Source organism: Leptonotus elevatus, chromosome 10 (assembly GCF_054856555.1).
Source record: "Leptonotus elevatus isolate MCC_2025b chromosome 10, RoL_Lele_1.0, whole genome shotgun sequence".
Lineage (NCBI taxonomy): Eukaryota > Metazoa > Chordata > Actinopteri > Syngnathiformes > Syngnathidae > Leptonotus > Leptonotus elevatus.
The window spans coordinates 19,604,386-19,631,438 of record NC_141248.1 but is presented as its reverse complement, the minus strand read 5'-3'; the positions used below and the strand labels follow the sequence as shown (position 1 = coordinate 19,631,438).

Genomic DNA, 27,053 nt, shown 5'->3' with positions numbered 1-27,053 from the left:
ACCCAATCTATCGTTTGAAACCCTAATTTGAAACCATAACCTTGACATGGGGCCCTAATTTGAAGGTCAAATCCTAACTTGCAACGGCTTCCGCTTCCTCACCAAATGGCAAACACAAAACCGGATTTGTTATTATAAAATATAGAGCTTTTATTTATTAGTCAACAACATTGATGGGGAAGAAGTCATTATTATTATTATTATTATTATTTTTACAAGTCATTATAACAAGTGTGCAACCTATCAATGTCATTACTTTGCACCAATGAACCCGAGGGAAGTCTGTAAAACACAAGAAATACCATTTCAAATATAAGTACAATCTGGACTCCGACACCCTCTTAAAAAAAAAAAAGATGAGTCCATATTTATTAATTTTTTTCTTTGATATTATTTCTATATTCCCACGAGAAAGACATTCACCGACATCCACAGGAACAAAGGCTCTTTTTTTGAGACAAACACTGTTTACATACACTGTACATGCCATGCACCAGAAAGAAAGACACCCTGTCAACGTTGCTAGTAGCGGCAATGCTTGCTAGCATTGTACCTTTACTACGAACACGCCCCCCCCCCCCCTCCCTTTACGGTAGTTTTTTTTAACGAACGAATCATAATTTTGATATCATTCATTGTCAGTTGCGACACAATTTGGACTTGATGAAACCAAAACGTGAAAACGGCAGGAATGCAAAATTGAACTTGTGTGTGAGATCTTACATATAAAATGTATGTAATAAATAACACGTCTCCCTTTTTATGACCGTGTGTTTGTTGTCGTGTCACGTATGTTAGCTTGCACGCGTGTACGCTTGTGTGTGTGTGAGTGCTTGTGTTAAAGTGCGTCTGTGACTGTGCGTGCTTGTATAAGTAAGTTGGTGAGTGCATGCGTGCACATTGGAGCGCGCACGTGCTTCTTTCGTGACCGTGTTGGAAGTACCACAGATGGACAAAAAGTATCGGGACACGTGGCTGTTGTGGAAGCACGACAATGTGGAATTTGCAGCCTTCCACTGTTTAAGGAAGACTTTTTGTCGAAGATTTTGTGCACCACGTCTGCTCTTACCACAAAATTGGATGCTTAGAATTGTCTTAAATATAATATATGGGGGTTCTCTGTTCACAAAAGTACCCCCCCCCCCCTGCAAAAAAGTACATTTCCCAATACTTTTGTCAATGTTCGGCGACAGAAAGCGCTTTGTTTTTGTTTTGTCCAGACTCACTCAAGTATTGTGCCTGTTGGAATCTGCATTTTGGAGATGAGATTCTCATGTTTGTGTTCCGAAAATGTCGTAATGTGAAGATACAACATTTAGATCAAAAGATAACTAAAGTGGGCGATTCACATACCAATAATCCAATAATTACGAGGGGTGAACCGATCGATCGGCCCGGCTGATTAATCGGCCCTGATTTCTTTAATTTTGGGTGGTCGATGATCAGCGGATCCCTTAAAATTTTATGAATTTTTTCCCACTGATCTCATCTCGTTCCTTAGAGTTCTGAAAAAGTCAGCTATGGTCCTCTTTTGCTGAGATGACTAATAAGACTTTTCATTTTTATTCGAGAGAACTGCTTCATGTGCAGTTAAACAACCCGTTTGTATTATTTCACAGATATTTTTCAATGTTTTCCAATAAAACAAGATTGGAACACTGAAGATGTATGCTGCGTGTTATGAAAAAATCGGGATCGGCAAAAATCGTGATCGGCAGGTCAGACTTTTTTTTTTAAAGATCAGGGATCGGTGATCAGTCGGAAAATTGTGTTCAACGCACCCTTAACAATTTTCAATAATTAATTATATTAATACTTTATTTTTTCCCAATCAAAGTCAACAAAGACCTGATTATTGGATACCTTTAAAAGATGATCATGAGTTATTATCCTGTAGTGTAAGGTATGGTGATTATCATTTATCATGGACAATCATAAATGTTAAATCCATTCAATATTTCCCGCCATGTTGGTGAAGATGCAAATAGTAGTAGAAACAGAAGGCGAACGACTCATGTGACAGACGTTAAAAAATGGCAACCTGATTCATTGCATCTCAACACAAATTATTTTGCAGTGGTCTTCTCAATTATTATTATTTTTTTCCAGAGACGCATACTAAGAAGAAGAACACACTTGCCGTTTTTTCCTTTGTGGCATTGGGTCTCTCACAAACTCTTTTCCAAAAACAAACATTATCCCAAAAAACAACCCCGACAGTTGCCAGCCGATTTCGAGCATTATCACACACCTTTCAAGGCAAATGGAATATTGAGTGCTATGACTACATAAACATGGTGGATACCATATGAATGATTGGATTCCATTCTTTAAAGAGAGGAAAAAAAGTATGTTTCTACCTTTTTACGTTTGTTAGTAATCACCATTTGAAAATAGGTAATTTGAGTGACAACAAGCTTTTTGTGAAAAGATACATTTTGACAGTCATTTTTTGTTTAGTGACGCTCTGTGAATTAGATTTAATATGACAAACACTTTGATCATTTCCTAACATCCGCCATGTTTTCATGTCATTTCATACACGGGAGCCCATTGAAAAGCGATACAATGCTGCCATCTGCTGGCCATAGTTAGTGGGTGTTTTTGGATTTTCCAACCTCATTCACAAAGCAGCGCCGCACAAGACGTTGCACTGCCCATTGAGAAAGAAAAACATAGTTAACGTCAATTAACGTTTTTGGCGGCATTCATTGGGATTTTAGTATACGTCATTAAACGTTTTTGGCGGTACAAGAGGTAAAAAAAAATGTGTGTGTGTGTGTGTGTGTTGGTGTGTGTGTACAAGCGTTGGAACATGAAGACAAGTCTGTGGGCGTTTGCGTGGTCCTGAAAAATGCTCTTTTTGTGCCGTCTTTTAACAGCTTTCGAGAGGAAGTTCCACTTCTCAGTTTTCGTCCATGCGTGGATGCTCCCAAAACACCAAACATAAAAAAAAAAGACATCCTCAACATAATACACATTGTCAGTAACACGAACCAGAACATTAGAATAACAACAGCAACCTATTCACAAAAAAAAAAAGAAATCCCCCTAGATACGTACAAAGAATTACTTTTTACAACCTACAATAAATATTGTGTGTTTCATCCAAGAGTTTTTGTCTTTTCTGCTGTATTGCGTCCGTAATGAGTCATTCCTCAACATTGGAGGGATAGTGTAGCGTTTCGGGAGATGTGGTCGACTGGCCGTGTCCGGCTCCTCATGTCTCCGCGGGGCTCGTCTCGTCGTCGCGATGCCGGCGGTTGCGCGGCTTCTTCTGCTCCTTCAGCTCCTTCAAGCTCTTGGCTTTGCCGTCCCCCAGGCCGCCGCCGCCGCCGCCACCACCGCCGCCGCCGCCGTCCCCCAGCTGCCAGTAGTCCTGGCAGTACTGGTTGATCAGGCCCATCTCCGGTTGGCTCAGAATAGTCAGCAGGTCCTTGTACTGGCCGGCGCTCGGCGTCCAGGCGCTGGACTGCAGCGGCGCGAGGGGCAGGGATGGCGCGCCCGTCTCCACCAGGACGTTGTTGACGGTGCGGCTGGAGAGCACCACCAACTGCAGTTTGACCAGCGTGTGCTTGAAGTTCTTCTCCGTGGACGTGCACTGGTAGATGCCGCTGTCCGACGGCTGCAGGGAGCGGACCAGGAGGCCCTGGTCCGTCTTCAGGATGCGGCCCTCGGAGCGAATCTGGGGCGACAATTCATTTGAGCTCTCAACAGTAGCGCGTTATCAGTCATTCTATGCAGAGGATAAAGAGCATATGACTGTGAGTACTTTTAGTCTGTCTTTATGTTGGTGAACAATTTGTGTTCAATCCGTAGTTTTAGAGGGTTTAAGCATTGCAATATAGATGCTAATTAGCATTAGCATTGAGATAGCTATTCATGTTTTTCCCCCTGTGGAATCTATATCTATATCTTATTTATTAAAAAAAACTTACCTATTCGTGTTTTTGTTGCCACAACATGCTGGCAAAGTAAATAAGAACACAAATAATAGTAGTAATAATAATTTGAAAAATGAATTGTAATCACCTCTTTCCTCCTGTCGCTGTTCTCTTTCTGAAGATGCCACTTGAGAGAAACATGCGGGGTCCTGGCCTGGCACTCCAAGAACGTGGTGCTGCCCTCCACGCCATGCTGAACTGTCTCCAGAGTATTCTTATTGGCTGTAAAATAAAAATAAAAATGTAGGGATCGGTAGTTGTATATGTTATATACATACAGTATATAAATAAAAGTACAGTAATATCGTCGACGTGTAAATTTGCCGTTTGGAAACACATAATCGCTGGTTAAACGTTTCCCACATGTCGATGAATCTCTGTTTTTGAGACATATAAATAGAAATTAACTCATCATCAATGACATAGCGCCTTACATAGTGAGTTTGCAATTTTTGTAGTTGTTTGAACTGAACAAGTACGTCATTTGAGATAAAACATCATCAATTCAGTAACTTTTTGTGACATTTTTGTATTGTGGTGGGCCATGCGTCTCAATATTTTGGTTGAAGTGTGAAAAATGATTTCAATGCTCACCGTTGGAGTTGTAGCCCCTGCATTGGCGGATGGGGTTGCCGTACTTGACATCCTGACGACGGCTACGTCTAGAAGGGTTGAAGGTTGAACGTCCTTTTAAAATGGTCAACAATGCGGTACATCGATCTAATCCTTTCAAGTCTTCCCTCAAAAAACAACCAAAAATGTGTTTATTTAAGAAAAAAAGCACTTCACAGTATTGTAGCTACTTTAGAAATACAATTACAAAAAAAAAAAGAAAAAAAGAAATACAATTACAACATGAATAAATACAATATGAAGAATTTTGCTTCAAATTAATGAACATTGTGCTTTCTTTGTGTGTGCTCACCTTGGCCACCTGGGGGCAGTATAATAAAAACGCATAGATATAATGTTCATGCCATCAAGACGGTCACAGCTTCTTAGTAAGCTGCAGTAATATTAATGGTTCTTAGTAGAAGATAAAATAAATTGTATAAAAAAAAATAATAATAATAATAATGATAAAATCGTATTATCATCGGCTTCATTGTTTACATCAAAATATCCGTTACATAGGTTACATAACACCATGACACCAACGCTACTCTTTAGCCTGTCTATGGTGTTTGTTAGCATTAAGCTAAACTGCCTCATCTAAAGCAAAGCAAACTCGTGTAGGCACGGAACGCTTCACATGTTCACACGAACGTACCTCTTCTGTGACGCCGAGTATCTGGAGCAGGATTTTCCGTCCCAGGCGCAGTACGGGTCCCGAGCCAGACAGCAGTCGGCGCACACCTCGCCGTACACGTCGCAGCGGTGGAGCGCCAGGTGGGTCACGCCCAGCATAGACGCCACGTACAGTTGTTGCTGTGGAAGGAGGAAAACGTCCATTTAGTGACACGTGCCGCCTCGCTGTGGCCTTGCGAGGCGTCCGTCCGACTTACGCGCTTGGATGAGATCTTCATGGTGGTGATCGGGGTTGGAACCTGCCGAAACGCAATGGAGAAATTAAGCTTTCGCACCTCAAACCACAAATCGAAAGACAACTGAAATGGTGGGGGACAAACCTTAAAGACCTCCACTTCCTCTAAAACCAGTTCCTCGGTCTGAAGGTCGTCTCGTGGCAACACAATCACCTTTTGTACCGTCCCGCGATCTGACAAGCACAGCATGAGGATAAGGTTCAACCCTTAAAATGATGAAAACTCTGACTTGGGCTTCAAAGTGCAATTTGAAGCTCAAATACAGAACTGCAAACTTAATTAGAAACCCTCACTTTGGCTTCAAATTCTAGTCAACCGTGGCCTGAAACCCAAATTTGAGATGCTAGCACAAGCTTGAAACCCCAATGTAACTGACTTGACAGCCTAAAACACTCCCCCTTGTAGCCCTCATTTAAAAATCCAAACTTGAAACGCAGACTTTAGTTTCAAACCCATATTTGAATCCCTAACTCAGACTTCAAACAATCAAATGAAGGCCGAACGCATAGCCTTGTCTCAAAACCCTAACCCTAAAATCTAGGGTTCAAACCCCAATTTCAAGCCCAAACCCACCACTGAAACCTTAATTTGAAACCCTCATTTAAAAGCTCCAATCCTGGCTTGAAACCCAAATTTGAAACCCTCACTTTGACACCATACCCTAATTTAAAACTAACCCATGCTTGAAAACGTAATTTCAAACCCTGAATTGTAACCTTGACTTTGGCTCCAAACCCTAATTGAAACCCCTAAACCAGACTTAAAACCCTCATCTGAAACCCTAACTTCAAACCCTTAACTCAGACTTGAAACCTTCATTTGAAACCGCTAACCCAGCCTTGAAACCCCTCGAACCCAGACTTGAAATGCTCATCATAACCTGGACTTTGTCTCCAAACCCTAATCTAAAACTCTAACCCAGACTTAAAACCCTCATTTGAAACCTTAATTTGAAACCCTAACTTCAAACTCCTAACCCTGGCTTGAAACCCTCATTTGAAACCCTGACTTTGTTTTAAAACCCCAATTTAAAGCCCAATCTTCAATTGACACCATTTGAAACCCTACCATTGGCTTCAAACCTTAACTTTCGACCCTCACATTTTTCTGTGCCAAATTTGATGAATTTTCAGTCATGTTGAAGTCGCCAAAAAGGCCAATCCATCATCAGAATAATAATAACAAACACCGGTTCTGGTGTTTGGGCCCTAACAATAACAACAAACAACAATAACAAAAGTGGCTCCACCGACCTGTGCCCAGGAAGAGGACCTCGTAGCTCCCGTCGGCGGCCGTCACTTGGTCGACGGCGATGGTGGTGAACTCGTAGTCCACGTTGGTCCGGACCACCAGGGGCCGCTTGTGCACCGGGTACACGGTGTTGTACATGGTGGGGTGGTTTCTCATAAAGTTGATCACCTCGTCCGGGTAATCCTTGGTGGATTTCATGTTGGGGGTGAACGTGCCTCCGGGACACTGTTTCACAAATGACACGTGTGATGGTTTGCAGACATCATATGGAATGGTTTGGCTGTCAAATAAAAAGCTTTCAAACTCCTTTTGATGTTATGCCGGCTTGTAATAAGGTGGGGGTGGGGGGGGGGTCATTGCTGCTGTTGCCGCGGCGACGTCGGATCATCAGTTTTTAGGATATGATATTTCCTGGACACTTATGTCTGACTGTGTGCTAAAACAACATGCTTAAAGTTGTGAGATGAGTTGGCGGAACAATATAAATATGAGTTTAGTTATTGTTTAGCACATTAGTCGTGTCTTTGTGGTTTCAATTTGCTTGGGCTGGATTTACACAGCAGGTCCAAGGGTCCAGTTCCGGTGTAATGCCACTATCCATCCCTTCCATATACATTTCATTTAACTTGACCTTTAACTTGACCTTGACCATCTCAAAATTCTACACATAATTTTCAGATTTTTGGCAAATGTTTTAAAAATAAGTATAAGCATTTTATATATTATATATTTTTTTCAAATATATTTTATAATGCTAAAAGAAAAAACATCATATTGTCATTATGGAGTGTTCTGTATAGCAATTTTGGAGTAAGGGAGTAATCTTAAAATAAATGTTGAATTAATTATACAAATATGAAATATTACATAGCAATTACACACACAAGCCACTAAGTGAATTATTTCGCTTATTTAATGGACACATATCTAATGTAGCATATGTAAACCAGATTTAACTGATTTAACTAATTTTTTTTATACATTGGGTGTTATTCCTTAATTGAATTTTTTCTGCTGTTCATTTAATGGAACACTAAGGGGTTATTCTCTTTGAGGGGAGTGTTAGAAACCCATGTAATTTACACTGTACAACTCTAGGGGGAGCCCCAGAGCCAAAAAACAAACATCATTAGTACTACAGTTTTAACATACACAAATTGGACAAACCATTCACACATCCCCATTAGGGTCGTGGGTTAAAAATTTTTTTTTAAAAAAAAGAAGGAAAAAAAAAGCGTGTTCTTTGTCTGCAAAGTTTGATCTTCCCAAAAATTCTGTCTTATTAATAAGTGCATCATTTTGCTTAATACAGTTCTCATTTAATTGCCATTTTTGTTGTTTTTGCAGTGAATGGAAAATGTTGGTGTCTTCAATGAACCTAACGTGCATGTCATTGATTGGAAGATTACACAGGAAAGCTGCCACTAACATTCAAATGGCAAATCTCCGAACAGTGAGCGAGACGTGCTAACCACTCTTCACTATGCTGTACAAATTGGACTTCATAAACAAAAGCAAGGGAGACTGACCGAAAAATGCCTATTGCTCATTTTCCTGTGAGATATGTGTGGTAATAATAATAATAATAATAATAATAATATACAGTGGTTGATTCAATTCAATATATTTTTTTAATTTCACCCTTTAAAAAATAGACATTTCTTAATCTGATTTGCATGTAATTTGGTAAAATTTCATAATGGGCTTTATACATTATTTGAAAGCAGTTATACTCTATCAATTCATTACATTTTAAAGTTTTTTTGTGTAAATATTGGATTATTGTTATCTCTGTATACGCTTTTAAAAATGACTCGAATGGCTCGATTTAGGAGATTTGTTCCGTGACCATGCTTGTAACTCAAAACACTCGAATCAACTTTCCCCATTGAAATGAATGGACAGGAATCAATTCCAGCCTCCAACTAAAAAAACATAAAAAAATGATAAAGTGTTTTAAAATAAGAAAAATAACACTCTATAAGATTATATATGTTTTAAAAATATAAAGTAATTGCATAATTAAAAAGAATTTAAAGAATTCAACATTTTTTGCCACTTTTTGCATACATTTTGTGCAACTCCCTTTGGTGTGCTTGCCTTAGCCACACGGGGGCAGTATAACACAGATAGACACATGAAGAAGAGTGTTATAACTGATTTGATGAGCTGCAGTTAACGTGAGTTGTTTTGCGAGTATTGGAATACAGTACTGTCTGCCAGTTTAGACAAATATTTTATTTAAGGCAAATGAATGTGGTTGTTTTTAATATACATGCAGTTTGACAGCAAACTCGAAGTGGAATACACCATTTTAAGCCTCTTTTTGAAGAGCTCCTCACAATCTGCCTAACTGCGACTTGTTCACTGCCACGTTACAGCACTTGTATCTAAAATTTTTGCTTGTAAGTCAAACGGGGGGGGGGGGGGGAATCATCCAAACGACAGCTCGTATCTTGAAAAACTTGTATCTCAGGGCACCATATCCTTTTAAGATGGTAAGTTGTAAGTCAGACCGTGTTTCTAATCATATTTGTATGTTCCTGTAATCATCTGTTTACCACTCACAGTGCCAGGTCTTGGGTAGGGAATCTTGCCCGTGTAGGCCACCCACTGGTAGTTGGGTCCTTCCTTGTGGGCGAAAGGACCATTGAAGACCATGCGGATGTCTGCCATGGAGTAGACGCACACCGCCGAGCCTTTAAACACAGATCTGGACGGGAGAACAAGCCAGTGAGTGCCGAGATAATGACAGAGGGCGCCGCATGCGACGGGTAAAGGCTGCGTCGCAGGAAACATAAACATACTCTCGGAACCGAGAGCCGTCTGACACACTGACATAGAAAAACGCCCACGCGTTGCCGAAGAGTGGCCACAAGCACGGGGCTCGCTCTGCTGCGTTTGTGTCTAGTGCGCCTCCATGATTAGCAGTGCTTTTTTATCATCCTGCTTTCAACATGTCTGTGAGGACAACACCATGACATTATTTCCTGCCAGTATCGAAATCTTACACGTCTGCTGTTTCTTTTCCTCCTCAAATTTGGATAACTTTCTATCAGGCCTGACCTCGACGACCTTGTCTGTTTACATCTTTTTTTTTTGCAAAAACAGTCAAGAAACTCACCCTGAAACTGAGAAGACTCCATAGATGACAGGATTCTTGGTGTCTTGCGTCGGCTGGATATAAACATCCCCTGGGGAGGTAAATATTTTTGAAATGTTTGTCACAAAACTGGAGGAAAATAGGATCAAATGAAAGAATGGTACAAATTGCAAAGATGAGGACTAGAATGGAATGGAAATGGTCAAATGACGCTAAAATGTCTGCCTCTAACCAAAATGGCACACTTCCTGTGTGTTTCCAGACTTTTTTTTTTTTTGCTCATCAATGCTCATCAATAGACATAAGAGCAAAAAGAGGACAAGTTCATGTTTGAGGAACCCAGGAATGGGTAAATTGACGTTAAAATGGGCGCTTCAAACCAAAATGGCAGACTATTTTTATGGGTCTACTCATGACAGCAACGTGAAATTTGGCTGGCATGCCTATGTTAATAATAATAATAATAATAATAATAATAATAATAATAATACATTTATTTTGAATAGCACTTTTCAAGGTACTCAAAGATGCTTCACAAAAAGGACAATGATAACATCAGTACAAAAAGTCCAAAACATAAAAACATCATAATAATAGAATCAGTACAAAACTAAACATTCATAATATTAAACATTAGACTTTGAACAGATGGGTTTTGAGTTCTAAAACAATTTGGGGGGGATGAATTCTCAAACTTGGCTACCAAACCAATTTTTGGGGTGAGGAATTTCTTGATAAATCAATAAAATTATATTAAAAAATGAAATGAAAAAATGAATTCTTTTTTTTTTGCTTCCCAAGTTCTATTGTACTGACACATGTAGTCATTTACGAGTCAGAGGTTACCAGAACCTCAACGGGATCCTGAATCTAAACTCATCGGACACTAAAAACTACAGTTCCTGCGCGTCGTCGGGGAATAAAAGTAAAACATAGATGGTCTGGTGAAACACGCCTCTAATAGGAGCCATATGCATCCAACGCGACTGCAGGCTCCAGGCGCTTGCGAGTCCGACATCTCCACTGATGGATTTAATGAGAGAAAAATGCAAGCCAAAGCAAAAAAAAAAAAAAAAAAAAGGAGGAAGAAAAGATTCAAAACAAAGTTTGACAGGTGGAGTGGAATAACAGTTGAACATCTAGGTCCATAGTTAATATTTTGCAACAATGGTTAACTGGCCTTGAACAGTGAAGGACAGTAATTGCCTTTAGCCAAACACAAAAAGAGAGATAAACACGACACGCTGTCCTCGCCTCCCTAACTTGCGATCTTGTCAGACAATCAATCTGGCACGTTACCCGCGTTTTGATCTTTGCGCAGATTTATTCGTCCGATAACACAAACAGGAGGGAAGAGGTGAATCCCGCTAATTGAACTTGAGGATAAAATAACAAATATTTGATCTACTGAGCCTTCATTTCTCATTCTCGCTTTGATCGCGAGGACGACAAATCCTCACGTGGCGCTGAGGTATGAGAAATGACGGGTAGGCTGATGGCCGCCTTGCAAAGGAGAAATTCGTAACTCATCTGATGGCTTGTTTGACAGGCAGAAAGGAGCGTAAGGGGGGGGGGATAATTTAGCGGTGAACTGGAACAAGTCGCGCGTGGGGGGGGGGGGGTATCCATGATTGCTGGGATTGTATGAAGAAGGAGGGATGGATAAAGAAGGGGAGAAAGTGCAAGGATGCAATAATTGAAAAAAGACTTTGCATCCTTTTTTCAGGACGAATCCGCAAATGATCAAACTTTGATGCCATGCTGGTGAAAATGAGCGCGGCCGATCGACCCGTTTCTAATTGGCGAGAAATCCTTTTTCAAAGTTCGCCAAAGTACTTGAAAGTCTTCGAATTTGCCTATCATGGTCAATACAGAGTTCTATTTTGGCCAAACTGTAGCGGGACGACGATAAACTGTATGACCTTCCACCTTCCAGCTGTTGCATGTCATGACATATTTTGTGGTAAATTTAGACGAGTATTCTTAAGTAGACATGAAGGATTCCTTCCGCACGACACCAGCGAGCGGGGACGGCTTCAAGGCTACCACAAATCCTCCACTGATCCTGTCAGTCATGTGGATAACGGACAGGCCGGGATGATCCGCGGGAGGTGGGGCAGATCCTAGCTGCTTATTATTTTGATTACTCGCTATACCGTAGTACTACTTTTGTCCCATTTCCGTCTTGGATTTCACTTTAAGGTTTAAGCATTCTCCTGCTCAAAGGAGAAAGGATTATAGATGAATGTGAAACTGTCAAGACCTGTTCCGACTGGAGAGCTTTGTTTTCTTACTGTTGTGGTTACAAGTCATGTAACAGAGATCTCACTTTGGACGGCCAGCTTTCCTATCGGGGTATGGATGCGTGCAATATGCGCCAGATGCTTAACTCTTAGCAGATGAGTGTGTACAGTTTAGGATAGCAGTGCTTCCTAACCGCCAGGCTGATCATTTTGTCCGGGGTGGGGGTGGGGGGGGGGGGGGGCGTATTTTCAATTTGCCCCATTTTGTTGGCATCCAGAGTCAACGGCGTCTTTCAGCTTGGAAAAATGCCAAACAGCGTCAGCATCACTCAGGATTCCTATGAATTCTCCTCTGATGGTTATAGCGCGATTACATTATTAACTACTATGCTACCATAACTTTAGCTTTAGCTGTTTTTTTGGGTTTGGTCGGCAAACTGAGCCATGATTGGTCGTTACCTACTTCCTCAGCACAGGTTATGTTATCTTCAGTCGACAGCTAGTGTGAAAAGATCGTATTTAAAGGTATTAATTGTACATGAAAAATAATGTAAATACCTTATTAGTATTTTTTTTCTTTTTTCAAAAAAAAAAAAAAGAGCAATGATGATGACATTACCGAATGAACAATACTGAAAAAATAAATACAAATAAAAAGTAATGTAAATACCAAATTCATTACGGACAAAATATTAACTTTTTGCTGCTGAAAGTGGAACAGTATCTAAGCGAGTCAGGCATGCGTTGTGCGGTCCAGCACTTTATTATGCACGACAAATGATGAATTTGAATTGCACAAAATGGTCTTACATGAATTGGAGTGTGTGCTCGTTTGCGTGCGAACTCACTGAGCTCATCAAAGTGCGTCTCGACACCGTCGGCTCCCGCCACCGAGCAGATGAGACGGGCCTTCAGGAACGTGCTCCACTTGTTCACCAGACAGCAATGGCCGCCGTCGTCATTCTGCAGGGACGCAAGGACGTTTGGGTTATCCATCACGATATCTAGAAACGTATCCACGTCTGACTCGCAGCTGTGCGAGAGTCAAAGCCGTTCAAGCTAACCGCGCTGGCTCCGCTGTTGCTGTTGGCCCGGCGGAGCAAACACAGCTCCGTATTTCAACCGGGCTCATGTGCGTGAGGGAGGTCGGCCAACTTTTACTACTGAGGTAGGGAATCAAAATGATTCACGGGCTGGAAATGATGAACTTTGTTCACGCCTTTCGGCCCGTCCGAATGATTTGCGCTGGCTGAAGTACATGCTATGTCTCTGCGACATGGGGAGACTCACAGTTTTGCCATCACGTTGCCTTAAAAGGGAAATTAAAAGGCTTCCCACACTGACACAAGTGTTCAATCAAAACTGTACTCCGCGGCATCGAATAACTTGACAAGTGTCCATGAAGCGCCTTTTGAACATGCGGCCAACAACATCTCTAATAAACCATTTTTTGGGACAAATACAACCATAACGTCACTTGGTTAGCGCCCATGGATGCAAGATGTGAACTGAAGTCAATTTCCATTTCTTTCAAAAAGAATCAAAATAACAAAATGCTTTCCAACCTAAACTGAGCAAACAGCGACAGTTTGCTTTCCTGTCATGTCAATAATCGGAGGATCGTCAACAGTGACGATCACGTGGAATTTCCCGCAAAAAGGCGGAGATACACAGACCAACAACAGCCAATCAAATGTGATCGTTTTACCGTACAAGCTGATCGTCAGGCCTCATTTGAGCATTTCTCCTCTCTTACAATCCAAACCAGCAAAAGTCTGATTAATATTATTATTTTCATGATTATAATATCTGATGATTGTCCTTGGGGCTAACTAGTACCTGCGGGCACCAAGGTTTTTTTTTTTATTATTATTTTTTTTTTGTAGGACAATATAAATGGATCAACATAGGAAAGACTGTTGAAACTGGTCACTCCTCCTCTTCTCTCTTCCCATTCGAGAAAGAGAGAAAAACCTGCTGGCTTCTCCAATTATCTTCAAAGAGGCGGCTTATTCAGTGATCTCTACAAGCAGCCAATCACATTGCAGCAAAAGCTTTGGCAAAGAAAAGAAATGCTTGCAACTGGTGACGGACAGTTTTAGTTTGAATTAAATCTTGACTTTTTAAAACAGGGTAAATCGTCAAACCGGTAATCAAACCATGCCTAACGAATACAATAACAATGTTATTGACGTTTATAAATTTAGCTTATGTTATGTTATATATTTCTTATTTCATTGATTTAGTTTTTTTGTTTTTTTTAAAGTTTCCTCACAGAATGCTAGCAGTTAGCCTAGCTTCTTCTACTCCTACTACTATTTATTTTATATTTTCTGGCAGTCTGGATGCCACACACTATGTGAGACCAATCCTCGTCATTCGTGGGGTCTCAAATGTTTAAAAAATTGACAACTCACCAAGCAGATCCGCCCGATTCTCGACTGGCTCATGGGACTCTGACCCATCTCTGTGGCCCTCTCGCGGAAGAAGAAGTAGAGCTTGTCGTCGTTCTTCTCGGCGCTGTCTGGGATGAGGTGTGCGTGGATAAATGTGGGGTCTAGAAAAAGAAAGTAACAGAGCACAAACGAAAAACATTATTTATACTCGAACCGGTGGCATACGATCAATAGATTTGACAAGCAGAAACGATGAACATGGCAGCAGCGACGCTTCATAATTCTTTTAGGATAAGAGATCTAGCAAGTTGCTGACAAAAGCGGTTTTAGGAAATTTGCTCGATTTGATACGACACCGGATACCACAAGCATGTTGGGTTGGAGATCAAACACAATCAGCGGGCTTACTTTGACATACAGTACAATAATAATAAGATGATTGTAACCAGGAGACAGCTGACAAGCAACTGACCAAATCCATGAAACGAGCCCAGAAAAACAATTTATTGGTCCAAAGGAGGGAGGGTTGAGGTTTGTGCCGCTGTTTAAACACGCAATTTGGGCCCAATAACCATTTGTATGATTGCTGAGGAATCATCCGGTCCTCCCTTTTACTGCACTCTAAAGACACCGATTCATTTGATTCCACCCAGCAGTTGTCAAAATGGCTTCATGGTGTACGATTACTCAGATCCACTGAATGGGACACCCAGTAGAAGGCGCCCCACCCACCTACCCAAACACAAGAAAAAGCAAGGTTACGTTTTCAAGCACTTTCGAGATCTATTTCCAACACCTTGCACAACTATAGTAAATGACATATCTTTGCTGTCTGAATACCAATTTTAAATATTGTGGGATTGTTTTTTCCCACCAATCCTAAGAAAAAAAACCCCAAACAATAACATTCTTATTTTTGGACACAACATTGGACAATACATGGTTTTCCCTGGATGTGTAATGTGTCCACTAATGAGTATTTAGTTTTATGCAATATGGCGCTCTAGTGGTTAGCATGTCTGCCTTTTAATTCTGACTGAAAAAGACTGTGAGATTGCTTCTTCTTCTTCTTCTTCACAAAACCTCACACATTATTGCAAGCGCATGTCGTAATAACGTATGCATCGTCGGGGTCCTGGACACAATTCCCTCAAAACCACTAAGCACCCCCCATTTGAGTAAGCCTGGTTTGTTAAAAGTGTATCTGTAGGAAGTAGAATAAGTGACTGAGTGGCTAGCTGTTAGCCACTAGCCGCCAACATGAACACCCAGAACAAAAAAAGACTCTCAAAGATCCATATCTGAATTTGAACATGAAGTCGACCATTTTGGTTTAGCTCTTTTTCTTACATTTAAGTAAGCGTTCAATAAAGTTTTTAAAAACAAAACAAAAACACATTTGAGTAAGCCTGGTTTGTTAAAAGTGTATCTGTAGAAAGTAGAATAAGTGACTGAGTGGCTAGCTGTTAGCCACTAGCCGCCAACATGAACAAACAGAACAGAAAAGACTCTCAAAGATCCTTATCTGAATTTGAACATGATGTCGACCATTTTGGTTTAGCTCGTTTTCTTACATTTGAGTAAGCGTTCAATAAAGTTTTTAAAAACAAAACAAAAACACATTTGAGTAAGCATGGTTTGTTAAAAGTGTATCTGTAGAAAGTAAAATAAGTGACTGAGTGGCTAGCTGTTAGCCACTAGCCGCCAACAAGAACAATCAGAATAGAAAAGACTCTCAAAGATCCATATATGAATTTTAACATGAAGTCGACCATTTTGGTTTCCCTTGTTTTCTTACATTTGAGTAAGCATTCAATAAAGTTTTTAAAAACAAAACAAAAACACATTTGAGTAAGCCTGGTTTGTTAAAAGTGTATCTGTAGGAAGTAGAATAAGTGACTGAGTGGCTAGCTGTTAGCCACTAGCCGCCAACATGAACAAACAGAACAGAAAAGACTCTCAAAGATCCTTATCTGAATTTGAACATGAAGTCGACCATTTTGGTTTAGCTCTTTTTCTTACATTTAAGTAAGCGTTCAATAAAGTTTTTAAAAACAAAACAAAAACACATTTTAGTAAGCCTGGTTTGTTAAAAGTGTATCTGTAGGAAGTAGAATACGTGACTGAGTGGCTAGCTGTTAGCCACTAGCCGCCAACATGAACAAACGTGTCGTCGGGACATTACCGTTCAACCATCTGGAGTTGTACTGATCGGTCCTCATGGCTGTCTGCTTCCCCAGCGTACGGAAGATAGCCGAGTCGGTTCCCATGAAATCGATGTAGACTCCCGCATACAGGTCTCCATCTGTCAAGACATACACACACATCGAGAATTGAGGGCGTTGCCAAGGTGAAGTCATAACGGACACAAAAGTGAAATAAGTCATCATTTGTGATCTGCACGCCGCAGAAAGGCTAATCACTCAAAGGTGGCGTCACACCCGCCACGTTTCATTTAAATCATCTCACAACAGCCTTCGAAAATGTCCCTGGTGTGTGATGGTGGTGATTTCCCCTCAAAAAGCTCAGCGCCGAGCCAAATTATGTTATGATCTGCCTGTAGCGCCGCGTTTGGGTCAAACCTTCCGCCGAAAGCACGCCTATCACCCCCGTGAGGGCAATCAGTGGAATATGGAGGCGCAGCAGGATACGCAGAATCAATTGCAATCAGCTGGATTTAACGGGGGGGGGAAGATGTTAAAACTTGATTGGCAGTTTTAACCATCCTGCGTCAATTTGACTCGTTTTAAAGTACAGTGGTTCTTTTAAAAATGAGTTTAATTCATTCCCTGACCACACGATAATCATTGCCTGAGTTAGCATTAGCTTCAAGGTAGCAGACTAAAGGCTAAGATACTATGTATGGTTGTTTTAAACACACAAGATTGTCTTTCTTTTATGTTAAGTTTTAGAAGGTCATATCTGTCACCTGTAGGCCGATGACCAGACAACCCACTAACAGGGCAGCAGACACATCAGACTGACAGAGTGACACAATTGCAGCGAGGCAACATCCCACACTCTAAAAACAGTTGGGTCAAAAGTAACCCAATTATGGATCAAAAATGGACCAATCCACTTTATGGGTCAATTCGACCCAACTTTGAGTCAAGAAATTGGTCTTTTAGTGTAAAACAAGAAGGACAAAAGTCTGCTTACACTTCATGTCCTGGGGACCATAAATCAGGTCCCCATGAGAGAAATCCCACACTCTAAAAACTGTTGGGTCAAAAAGAACCCAACTATCAGTAAAAAATGGACCGATCCTCTACTCGGGTCGATTTGACCCAACTTTGAGTCAAGAAATGTTTCTTTCAGCGTAAAACACCTCATAAATATTGGTCAGATCCTTTACTTGGGTCAAAAAATTGGGTCATTTTGTATAAAACAACCCAGAAAGTTGGGTCAAATTGACCCATAAAGTATATCGGTCCATTTTTGATCCATAATTAGGTTACTTTTGACCCAACTGTTTTTAGAGTCCATTATCTACAAATTGGATTTTACACCATCTGTCCTAATCTAAAGGCTTAAAGGCAATCGAAATGGAGCTTTATTATATTTTAAAGGATGACTGTTTTGATCAAGATCTCATAATAGAGCTCATTGGATTGTGCAAATGTATCATGTGAGTGACAGGTGAGCAAATTCTCACATTCGAAGTACTCGCCCATCCCTAGTAAGCAGTAATTACACATTAGATGATTTGTTTTTCTTCACAATGTCTTGTACGTTCTAAAAAATGTTAAAGATGTTGAAAATATGCGTAGCAGGCTTTTAAGTGAAGCAAAAATCAACATTTACTTACTGATCAAAGCGGAGACGCTGTTCAATTTCGGGTCAAAAGGACATTTTCCCTTCCCAGAATCCACTTTGCCCGGCTCAAGGCGGAAAATATATTCCTGTCGGGGGAATAGGAAAAGGTAACTCATTATTTTCTCACTTCTCTTGTGACTTGCTAATAAATTTATTGTGTTTGGAGAATACATTTTGGACAGGGGCAATGGGGTTACTCCTTGAAGTTGCTGTTAAAGGCGGTGTGTTTTGAAAACAACATGAGGATCTCACGAAACAATGTGGAGTTAAGAATGCGTCGCTGTGACCCTGCAAGCACTACTGGATCTGCTGAGGGCAACCAAAAGCACACAAAGGCGGTTTTATCGGTCAGATGAAGGCGGCGGAGGGGAAAAATGCTGAAAGGCTTCCAAAAAAACGCCCTCCGCTGCGCCTGTGATGTTAGTGGCTCAAAAGAGAACTCATTATCTCCACAGTGAAAAGAGGACATCTTTAACATCTGTGTCAACACTGAATCCGGGTGCACCGGCAGCTCCGGCGGGTCTTCAAAGCCGGCTCACCGACGGGCTGGGAAATACGGTGATGCCGCCGCTGAAAATCCACGTTTGTGACCTGTGGCCCTACGACCAAAATGTCCACGAAATCCCTCAGCTGCATTTGAATTGAAAGCGATTTGCACAGTCTCAGGAATTTCATCTCCGGCTCGTATACAATATTACCGCACCATCGCACTGTTTAAACCTACAGCCACACAATATACAAATGTAAAAAAATACAAATACAGAAAAGTTAGGAATAAGGTTAAGTGGGAGTTTACCTTTGACTTGTTATTGATGTGAATTGTTTTTTGTAAACAATTATTTCCAGTAAATTAATTAAAATTAATTGGAATTAAAAGTATTTATTTTGTAAATTGTGATTGATTTCTGTTTTTTTCCTTCTGGAATATGAGAGAAAAAGAAGAGTGGGTGGCATTACTAGTCTTGTGTAAAAAAAACTTACTCACATAACTAATATTTTTTTCTCAAAATATTAATGAAAAACTGTAATCAATAAAAAAAAACTGTAAAATTATGGGGGAAAAAATAGATGTGATGTTTTTTCGCATTAAATTTCTTTCCCTTTGTTCTCGAGACAAGAAAAAAAGGTCATATTTTGAAAGTGTGTGACGTCTGTGTAGGACACAAACTCTTCTTTTGAGATGATGACTTTTTACCCAGAAGATGTTTTTATTTTGCCTTTAGTCAACATGAAAAAAATTCTCATAATATTATAACATACGCTATTAATATTAGTACGTTTTTAATATGAATGGATGAGAGGCGCAATGAAAAAATAAATAAAAGCAGGAACAACGGTTGTAGGGGAATTTCACCATCCACTTGTTAAAGTGACAACTTTATTTATTTACTTTTTTTTTTTAGTCATGTAGGCCTAATATTCAAATTTCTTTTTTTTGTAAAATAATGAGATAATAACATTAATAACAGTTTTTTTGTTAAATGAAGACATACTCCATTTTTTCTGTTTAAGAAACACCAGTTTGACCTTACTTTTGTTGCGGACTGCCTGCAATTGAAGCCAACCTCCGTCATTTGATTTTCTCATTTGCACACCCCAACGAAAATACGGGATGTCATGGAGATGACCGTTTATTTTACTTAAAGCCATGTCATCACTACTCCGAAAGTGAGCTCTCCAGGTGGGCACCAGACTTTCCAATTCGATTCTCTACAGAGCCTTTCAAAGCCCACCTTGGCCTCCAAAAGCTCTGACGTGGCACTCTGGTCTGCTGCCCGATTGGTTCTCCCTCCAGATTTGGGGGCCTGGAGGTAGTAGGAGCCCTAAAACACAGACATGGCACATTTGGCCGCCTCGTTACTGACACATGACCGGCTGGAACAAAGCCGGATTTGTCCGGTGGACGATAATGACACAAACAGAAGAGTGGAGGAAAGACGAACAAAAAAGTGAGAACGGGGAAGGATTTTGGGGGGGGGGGGGAAGTAAAAAAGTGTTGAACGGTGAAAGTGGTGCTTGACGCGTGGATGCTAGCTTGTCATGCTAGCTTCATGCAGAGGACAGAAGGTCATCAGATTTTGGGTTTTAAGGAACGTCTCATGGAAAATGTACTTTTGAATGGCTAGTTGGGTCTCTGCAATGAAATTAAACAACCAAGTAAATCTTACTCACTGGGAACCAGATCAAGAAATAGATTAAACTGAAATTTGTGCTTCAATTTGCCTGCGCTGAAACTGTTTCTAGAAAACACAGCTTGCTGCTATACACAATGTGAATTAAAAAATTAAAAGAGTTGATTAGAAAAAGTTATTGTTTATTCATTATATTGTCCTATTTTTTATTGCTTAATAAAACCTTTGCTTCAGGATTAACCTGCAAAAAAATTCTGCATCAAAATTACAAAATTGCTTCTCATATACAAAATTTCCTCCTCCATCATCTGTTTCTGTTATGCGGTAAAAAAGTGAATGAAAGCAGGCCGAGTGAACTTCATAATGAAACATACCCCCCCCCCCCCCCCCCCCCCGCCCTCCCCCCGGCCCATTTGAAGGGTGAGCCTAAACAGGCAGAGGAGTGGAAGGCGCGAGGCCGGCAGCTGCGTCCCACTCGCCGTCGGTCATCGTGCCCGAGGTGGGGGCGGGGCTACGAGAGCGATGATGGATGGGAGGCTCCATGGGTAGTGATGGCTTTTCAGGGGCTCTTAGCCAGACAGAAAGACGGACCTACAGATCCCGCTCTGTGTAAACAGGTGGATGGGGGGATTACAGGCAAGGAATTTGCTGCATGTCCTGTCAAAACGATATTATGAGCGATGATCGGGCGAGCTTATTTTGCGTGGTGAGGAAAATTGAACTCTATGATTCTTCTTCATTGGATGATAATGTAGATTATTAAAACAGGCAGCAATGACATAATTAAATTGTATGTAAAGAATGTAACTTTTTTTTTTGCTGAACTTCAATGAACATTGTGCTGCTACTTCTGATGTCCAACTGGGGATAGTATTTGTACAGTAAGTACATAACCATAAAAAAAGGATTTTTCATAATTTGTCCCCTTTTTCTAATGATCACTCGCTGTCGACCAATAAACAGTAGTGTGTTGGTAATGTTTGGTGTAAATGCGACTACAATGGAACCCCAGCCATGCAAGACATGCAAGCGAGCGGCAAAAACTGATGGAAGAAAAGCACATTGGATGAAACTGACAGAGCAGATGAACAGCCTCGGCCACCTGCGCTCGATCGACAGATACGGCTGCAGAAAAAGGAGGGTAGCCTTAGGGTTAAGTCTCCGAGGAGTTTTTGGGTTACCTGCGACCTTCGTCCGCGGTCCACGTATGTGCAGATGGGGTTGTACGCTCCCGTTCCGCACACGTACAGGTGAGTGCGGTTCCACGGCTCGATCAGACGGATGAAGTTGCCGCACTCGCCCTGAGGGAGGACACAATCGTGATCAAAATATTCTGTTGGGATCTCATCAAAAACAAAGAAATACAAAAAAGGGGAAGCCAAGTCAAAATTCTATTTACAGCAGAGGCGGCAAATCCAGGTCCAGAAAGTAAAAACACTGCCACAGTTTGGCTTTAGCCCCTGACGCTAGCTAGCTAGCTAGCTCCCATGGTGCTCATTTACCTACAAGGGAGCTAACTAGCTAGCATCAGGAGCTAAAGCCAAACTGTGGCAGGGTTTTTACTTTCTCGACCTGGATTTGCCACCTCTTGATTAACAGTAATATGTTGTATAGTCCCCACTAATCTAAAAAAAAAACGTATTCTGATTAATATTGCATTTGTGGAATATGAATTAAGCAGCAAAATCTACCCGTTTCTATCCATCTCAAAGGGTGGCCATTTTGCCACTCAAGATGTTATTACTATAAGGAACATTTTTGACTTGACTTCTCCTTTAAATGTCATTACAGCAAATCCTGTTTACACGCACACAAAAAAGTAGTTTTATGTTGTGCATTTTTCTCCCTTACTGTACCCAATGTGTCGCCTTAAAGCCAAGGTCAGACCAGACCTTCATTTTGGATTTTGGATTACACTCCTTACTATTCCACCATTTGGCCAATCACTATTAACATAGATCTGATGCTTTATCTGAAGGCGGAAAATTCGCCGGTCAACCCATCAATCCGGATTATTTCCCAGATAAATCCTGGCTGAACAGGCTATGCAAAAGGAACAAAAGATTCATCCTTAATCCCCAAATGCTAACTTTTTTTTTTTTAATTATCGGGCCCATTCTGCACCCCTGTCCAATTATTGTTGCTTTTTAAACTAATGACCAAATAAATTATCACAAAAACATTCTGAAAAAAAAAAAAGTCAAAAAGAACTATTTGCATAATACCCCACTGGTGGTTAATAATCCCTCTGCCAATCTTAAAGCAATCACATCCATCATTTCCGCTGCCGCCTTGTTTGGCAGCTCCGTTCCCTGCTCGGCCCCGGGCCCGAGCTCAGATCACTCGGCACTGTCAGAGAAAATCTAAAGAGCAGAACTGCGCAGCGTGCGAGGAGTGTCAGGGTCGTGGCTGAGGGAAAACCCAATTCATTGTCCTGAACATTTTTTGGCCCAAAAAAATTCTACTACTTCATGTACTGGCACTTGAAAATGTGAGTGATGTGGTTTGTTCAGCATGCGGATGACCTCAGTGGTAACGATGGCCACCACAACACTTTAAATCGCAACAAGCAAATAAAGAGGTGCTGCTGGCTGTTTCTTGCTAAACCAGCTGTTTCCTCCTACAGTTGGGCACGGTAACGTTTGCAAATTGCAGCTTTGCCGATTAAAGACACGATTATCAGATGCCTCGAAAAGATAATTATCGGGTACAGGCCCATACTGTGCTTCCTTTTAAAAGAGCACAGTTTGGACATTGTTTTTCCCCCCTTCCCTCCTTTCTTGTGTCACCTCTTTTCCATCTAAGAAACTCGGGGCGCTAATTAAGGAACCATCAGGCTTCCCTCTTTTGGTCATTGTTATTTTTGGACGGGTTGTGACTGTGAAGACAAATTCCTTGTGTGTGTTTTACATACTTGGCAAATAAGTCCGCTTCTGATTATCCTGTGGTGAGTTGTATGGCCACAAATAGCGAAAAATGCAAATAATTGATGCCCCTCCCCTTATCCTTTTGTTATTATTGCCTATATTAAAATCTTAAATTGTATATACTGTGCATCACAAACTATTCACTCCCAGCCATTTTCACGGAAGCAACCCCCTTTGCTCCTGGCTGTTTTACTGGATTTTGACTGATTTTGCAAGCTCTAGCATACAAAAATCTTTTTTTTTTTTTTTTTTTTAAACGTCTGAATACGTTTTTGGGACCATGGTAATATTTAAAATAGAACATATGTATACGTTTTTGGGAGCAAATTAGTTAATTGTTTCAAACTCATCTGACATTAACTTTAAAAACGTTGCTATTTTGATAGCGTGGTGGCATCTTAATGTGTTTCAGAAAGAAAGGTTTTCAGCAACAAAAAAAAGATGGAGAAAGGTTCTACAGGAAAACCCCAAAAACAAATACCTCGCTCTTGAAGCTATGATATGAATTTTCGGGCGTTACAGCTGGCAGTCACAGAATAAAAAAACAAAACTTAAGATTTGTGTATGCAGGACGGGGGGGGGGGGGGGGGGGGGATGAGCTATTTTTGGCAGTTCTTAGCAACACAACAGATGCACGAGTCCGAGGTTTCCAGGAGTACATGTGTGTGTGGTAATGTGTGTGTGTCCAGTTGTGCTCCCCCCGCCCCCACCCCCACTGAGAGAACAGCAAGAATGATTGCCTTTGACCTCCAGCCTGCACCGACATCCACTGTCAATTGCTTCTGAATTGTCATCATATGTGTGGCCCTTAAAGAGCAGGTGAGGATTGCAAGGGTTGTCGACGTTATTTCTTTTGTTTAGTGATGAAATTTTAAACCCGCACGCTCGTACAAGCAATAAGAGGCCGATACCAAGTAGCCGGAGGCGGAGAGGCAACGGGTCAGCGAACATGCACAAATGAACATTCCAGTTGGATAAACAGCAGCCTGCTCTCGCTACCTCGTCGCTCCCCTCCACTTCGCTCCTTCCGACGAAATGTGCGGCTGCACCTCAAAAGCAAAGAGATCTGGTTTTTGTATGCATTTCAATGATTAGCTTCCACTCTATACTGGTGCGAGGAGGGTTAGGATTAGTGCCTGTTTGCATGTGTGGATCATGTTAACACTTCAGAAAAGTCTGGAAGCTACTAAAGGCTCTTTTTTTTTTGTTTGCTTGTTGTTTGGACTGCGAAATGTGAAAATGATTTAAAGATAATAAATTGGCTTCCTGCGCAGTACTGAGTTGCCTTCCAGCGAGATTGTATCCAGAAAACGTTCAGCAATTGAGGAGGTAAAAATATACAATAGCAAAACAAATTTCATCTGATGAGATTTGACAGAGAAATTCATATCATGTAAACATGTAACAATGGGGAGTTTCCATGTTTTATGTGAAAATTGGATCAGGTCCGAATGGAACTGGTTTGACATCACAGCTCCTGCATGCATGCGTGTGGAAAACAAAGCAAAAGGAAAAAACAACCTACACGGTCGAATATGTTTCGAAAAATATAGATCAGATCGTGCCACAAGGGGCTAAAAATGGGGTCAGACAGTTCCAATTCATACATTTAGGAAATGTATTTAAAAAATGTAATAAAATTCGAGTGGCCTTGAGGCCATTGAAATGCATTGGCAATTTTTTATTAATTTTTTGCTAAACCACCCCAAAAATATTTAAAAAAATGCTGATAAGCCAAAGCCTCCATTATTTGTTTTCCAAAAAAAGGGGTTGGGTCCCCCCACCAAAAACAAGAAAAACAACAAATTATTCCCAAAAAATTCCCAATCCGCAGTAAAACCGAGTATGGAAGTCAATGTCTGACTTCCTGTTAAAATTTAGGAATACGTCTTCAGACTCTTTCATGCATCCTATTATGATAAACACGTCTGCTCAATTTCATGTCAATCGGTGAAACGGGTTTCTAACTTTCCACGGGACGCTTATTGGGCCCTAAATATAGGCGTGTGCAATATGCCGTATTCCCAGTTTTCTATGGAGACTATTCCTTGTGGCCCAATCCGAGGAACTGCTCCCTCGTGCGTCATTGAGAGCAGCTGTTCGCAATCAGCAATCAACGCTGTCGCTATCCTGGATGAGCGCGTGACAGCCATTTTGGAAGAAGACCCCCACCCCCACAAGGTACGCTCATCAGATATCGCTGAAAGATTATCCTGAGCGATTAATGAGTGGTGGGAATGCTGAAGCATATTCTCCACAATTTTTTTTTTGCCGTGAAACAACTCCCGGGGTATTTATCGTCTGATTCCACATTACGTAACAGTATTCGCACAATTTAACATTTAATATCAACTTTTCCCCATTCATTTTCAATGGGACTGACATTGAACTTTTTTCTAGGTCCTCTTGCCACGCCCACTTCCATACATACATGCAACTGATCATCATTACCAGCTCTCGGTTACTGCTCGGTGGCGCACTTGGTCAATTGCATTGTCCAGTAACCAGGAGGTCAAAAGTTCAAATCACTCTCACTCACATTGGTGTCTTTTCCAGACAGGACACATTCGGACTTCCTCTGAGGGACGACGGGCCAGTGGATCTTTAAAAAAACAAAACAAAGACAGAGCAACAAAGTGAGATGCAGAACTTTAGCCAAAACTCCTCCACATTTCTTTGCCAATCCTTACAATGAGTGGCTCCTTGTTTATGTCGTGCAGATCCAGAGACAGGATGTAATCTTTGCTGCCCACATACATGCGGTCGTGGTCCTCGTCCATGCGAAGAATCCGATAGTCGCTCGAGTTTAGCAAGAAGGAGAAGTGGTGAGCCGTGCCGGTCGACTTTAACTCTGCCAAAGAGAGAGAGAGAGAGAGGGAAAATAAATGGTTTTGTTCGAGGCTGTGGCGGTAGGAAAACATACCGTAAAATTGGGAAACACAAATCGCAGACGCGGTCTTATGGGATGGTGTGCAGGCCGCTCCATTGTGGCGCCAAATTCTCGATTTATCCTCTCATTTGGATGGGCCGTAAGGTTATCTTTACCACTCTGAACCACCCCCCCACACACACACACACACACACACACAAAGACACATATAACGATGCCACATAGGCATATGCAGTAGTAATGAGGCGGAGAACCCTCAGACGCCCTAACGTTATTTTACACAATACGGTCGCTATTTTAAAACAGCTTTGCAACTTACATGCGGCTCTTTTGGTAAATATAAATAACTGCATATTCATTCAAAGCGCAGTTGAAGAACTGGGGGCATCGATGACACTCATGTACATTTTCCATGTTGTTTAAATTGCTCAGGGTCACAGGGAGCTGGGACCCTTTTCCCTGCTGACTTGGGCAAAATATGGTCGCCATTCGCTCACTTCGTGGATGCCAACAAATAGTTATGGAACGGATTCAACTCACAAATCAAGGTACAGCACTACTATTAATATGTCACTTTTTTTGGTCAATAAAGTAATTTAAATGAAAAATCAAAAGCACACACAACATACAATACAAGAACTGTATGAAAGTATGTTCTTAACGAATACTTTTTCAGAGCCATGATTTCACATGAGATTGTACTGCACTGTATTATTTTCCCAGCCAGTATTTCAGATTCAGAATCCAGTTTTTTGACCAAGTATTGTAAAAAAACACACACGGAGTTTGCCTTGACAGTAACAAGCC

At 41.1% G+C, this 27,053-nt stretch overlaps 1 protein-coding gene across 2 annotated transcripts in view; it reads right to left on the bottom strand.

Annotated features, from left to right (window-relative positions):
- Nucleotides 1-142: 142 nt before the first annotated feature.
- sema3fa (sema domain, immunoglobulin domain (Ig), short basic domain, secreted, (semaphorin) 3Fa) overlaps nt 143-27,053 on the bottom strand; it is a 65,256-nt gene continuing 38,345 nt past the window's right edge. The window contains exons 3-19 of one of the 2 annotated variants that reach the window (XM_086086446.1): nt 26,047-26,207; nt 25,896-25,958; nt 21,611-21,730; nt 20,031-20,120; nt 18,290-18,383; nt 16,667-16,786; nt 14,503-14,642; nt 12,934-13,048; nt 9,864-9,933; nt 9,308-9,452; nt 6,742-6,964; nt 5,573-5,661; nt 5,450-5,491; nt 5,215-5,372; nt 4,539-4,606; nt 4,033-4,166; nt 143-3,685 (exon numbers count right to left, since the gene is read on the bottom strand). In XM_086086446.1, the coding sequence (XP_085942572.1) occupies nt 3,221-3,685; nt 4,033-4,166; nt 4,539-4,606; nt 5,215-5,372; nt 5,450-5,491; nt 5,573-5,661; nt 6,742-6,964; nt 9,308-9,452; nt 9,864-9,933; nt 12,934-13,048; nt 14,503-14,642; nt 16,667-16,786; nt 18,290-18,383; nt 20,031-20,120; nt 21,611-21,730; nt 25,896-25,958; nt 26,047-26,207 (2,297 nt within the window). In that variant the 3' untranslated portion in view covers nt 143-3,220. The remainder of the gene's footprint in view (nt 3,686-4,032; nt 4,167-4,538; nt 4,607-5,214; nt 5,373-5,449; nt 5,492-5,572; nt 5,662-6,741; nt 6,965-9,307; nt 9,453-9,863; nt 9,934-12,933; nt 13,049-14,502; nt 14,643-16,666; nt 16,787-18,289; nt 18,384-20,030; nt 20,121-21,610; nt 21,731-25,895; nt 25,959-26,046; nt 26,208-27,053) is intronic. The other variant, XM_086086447.1, reaches the window with a different exon arrangement.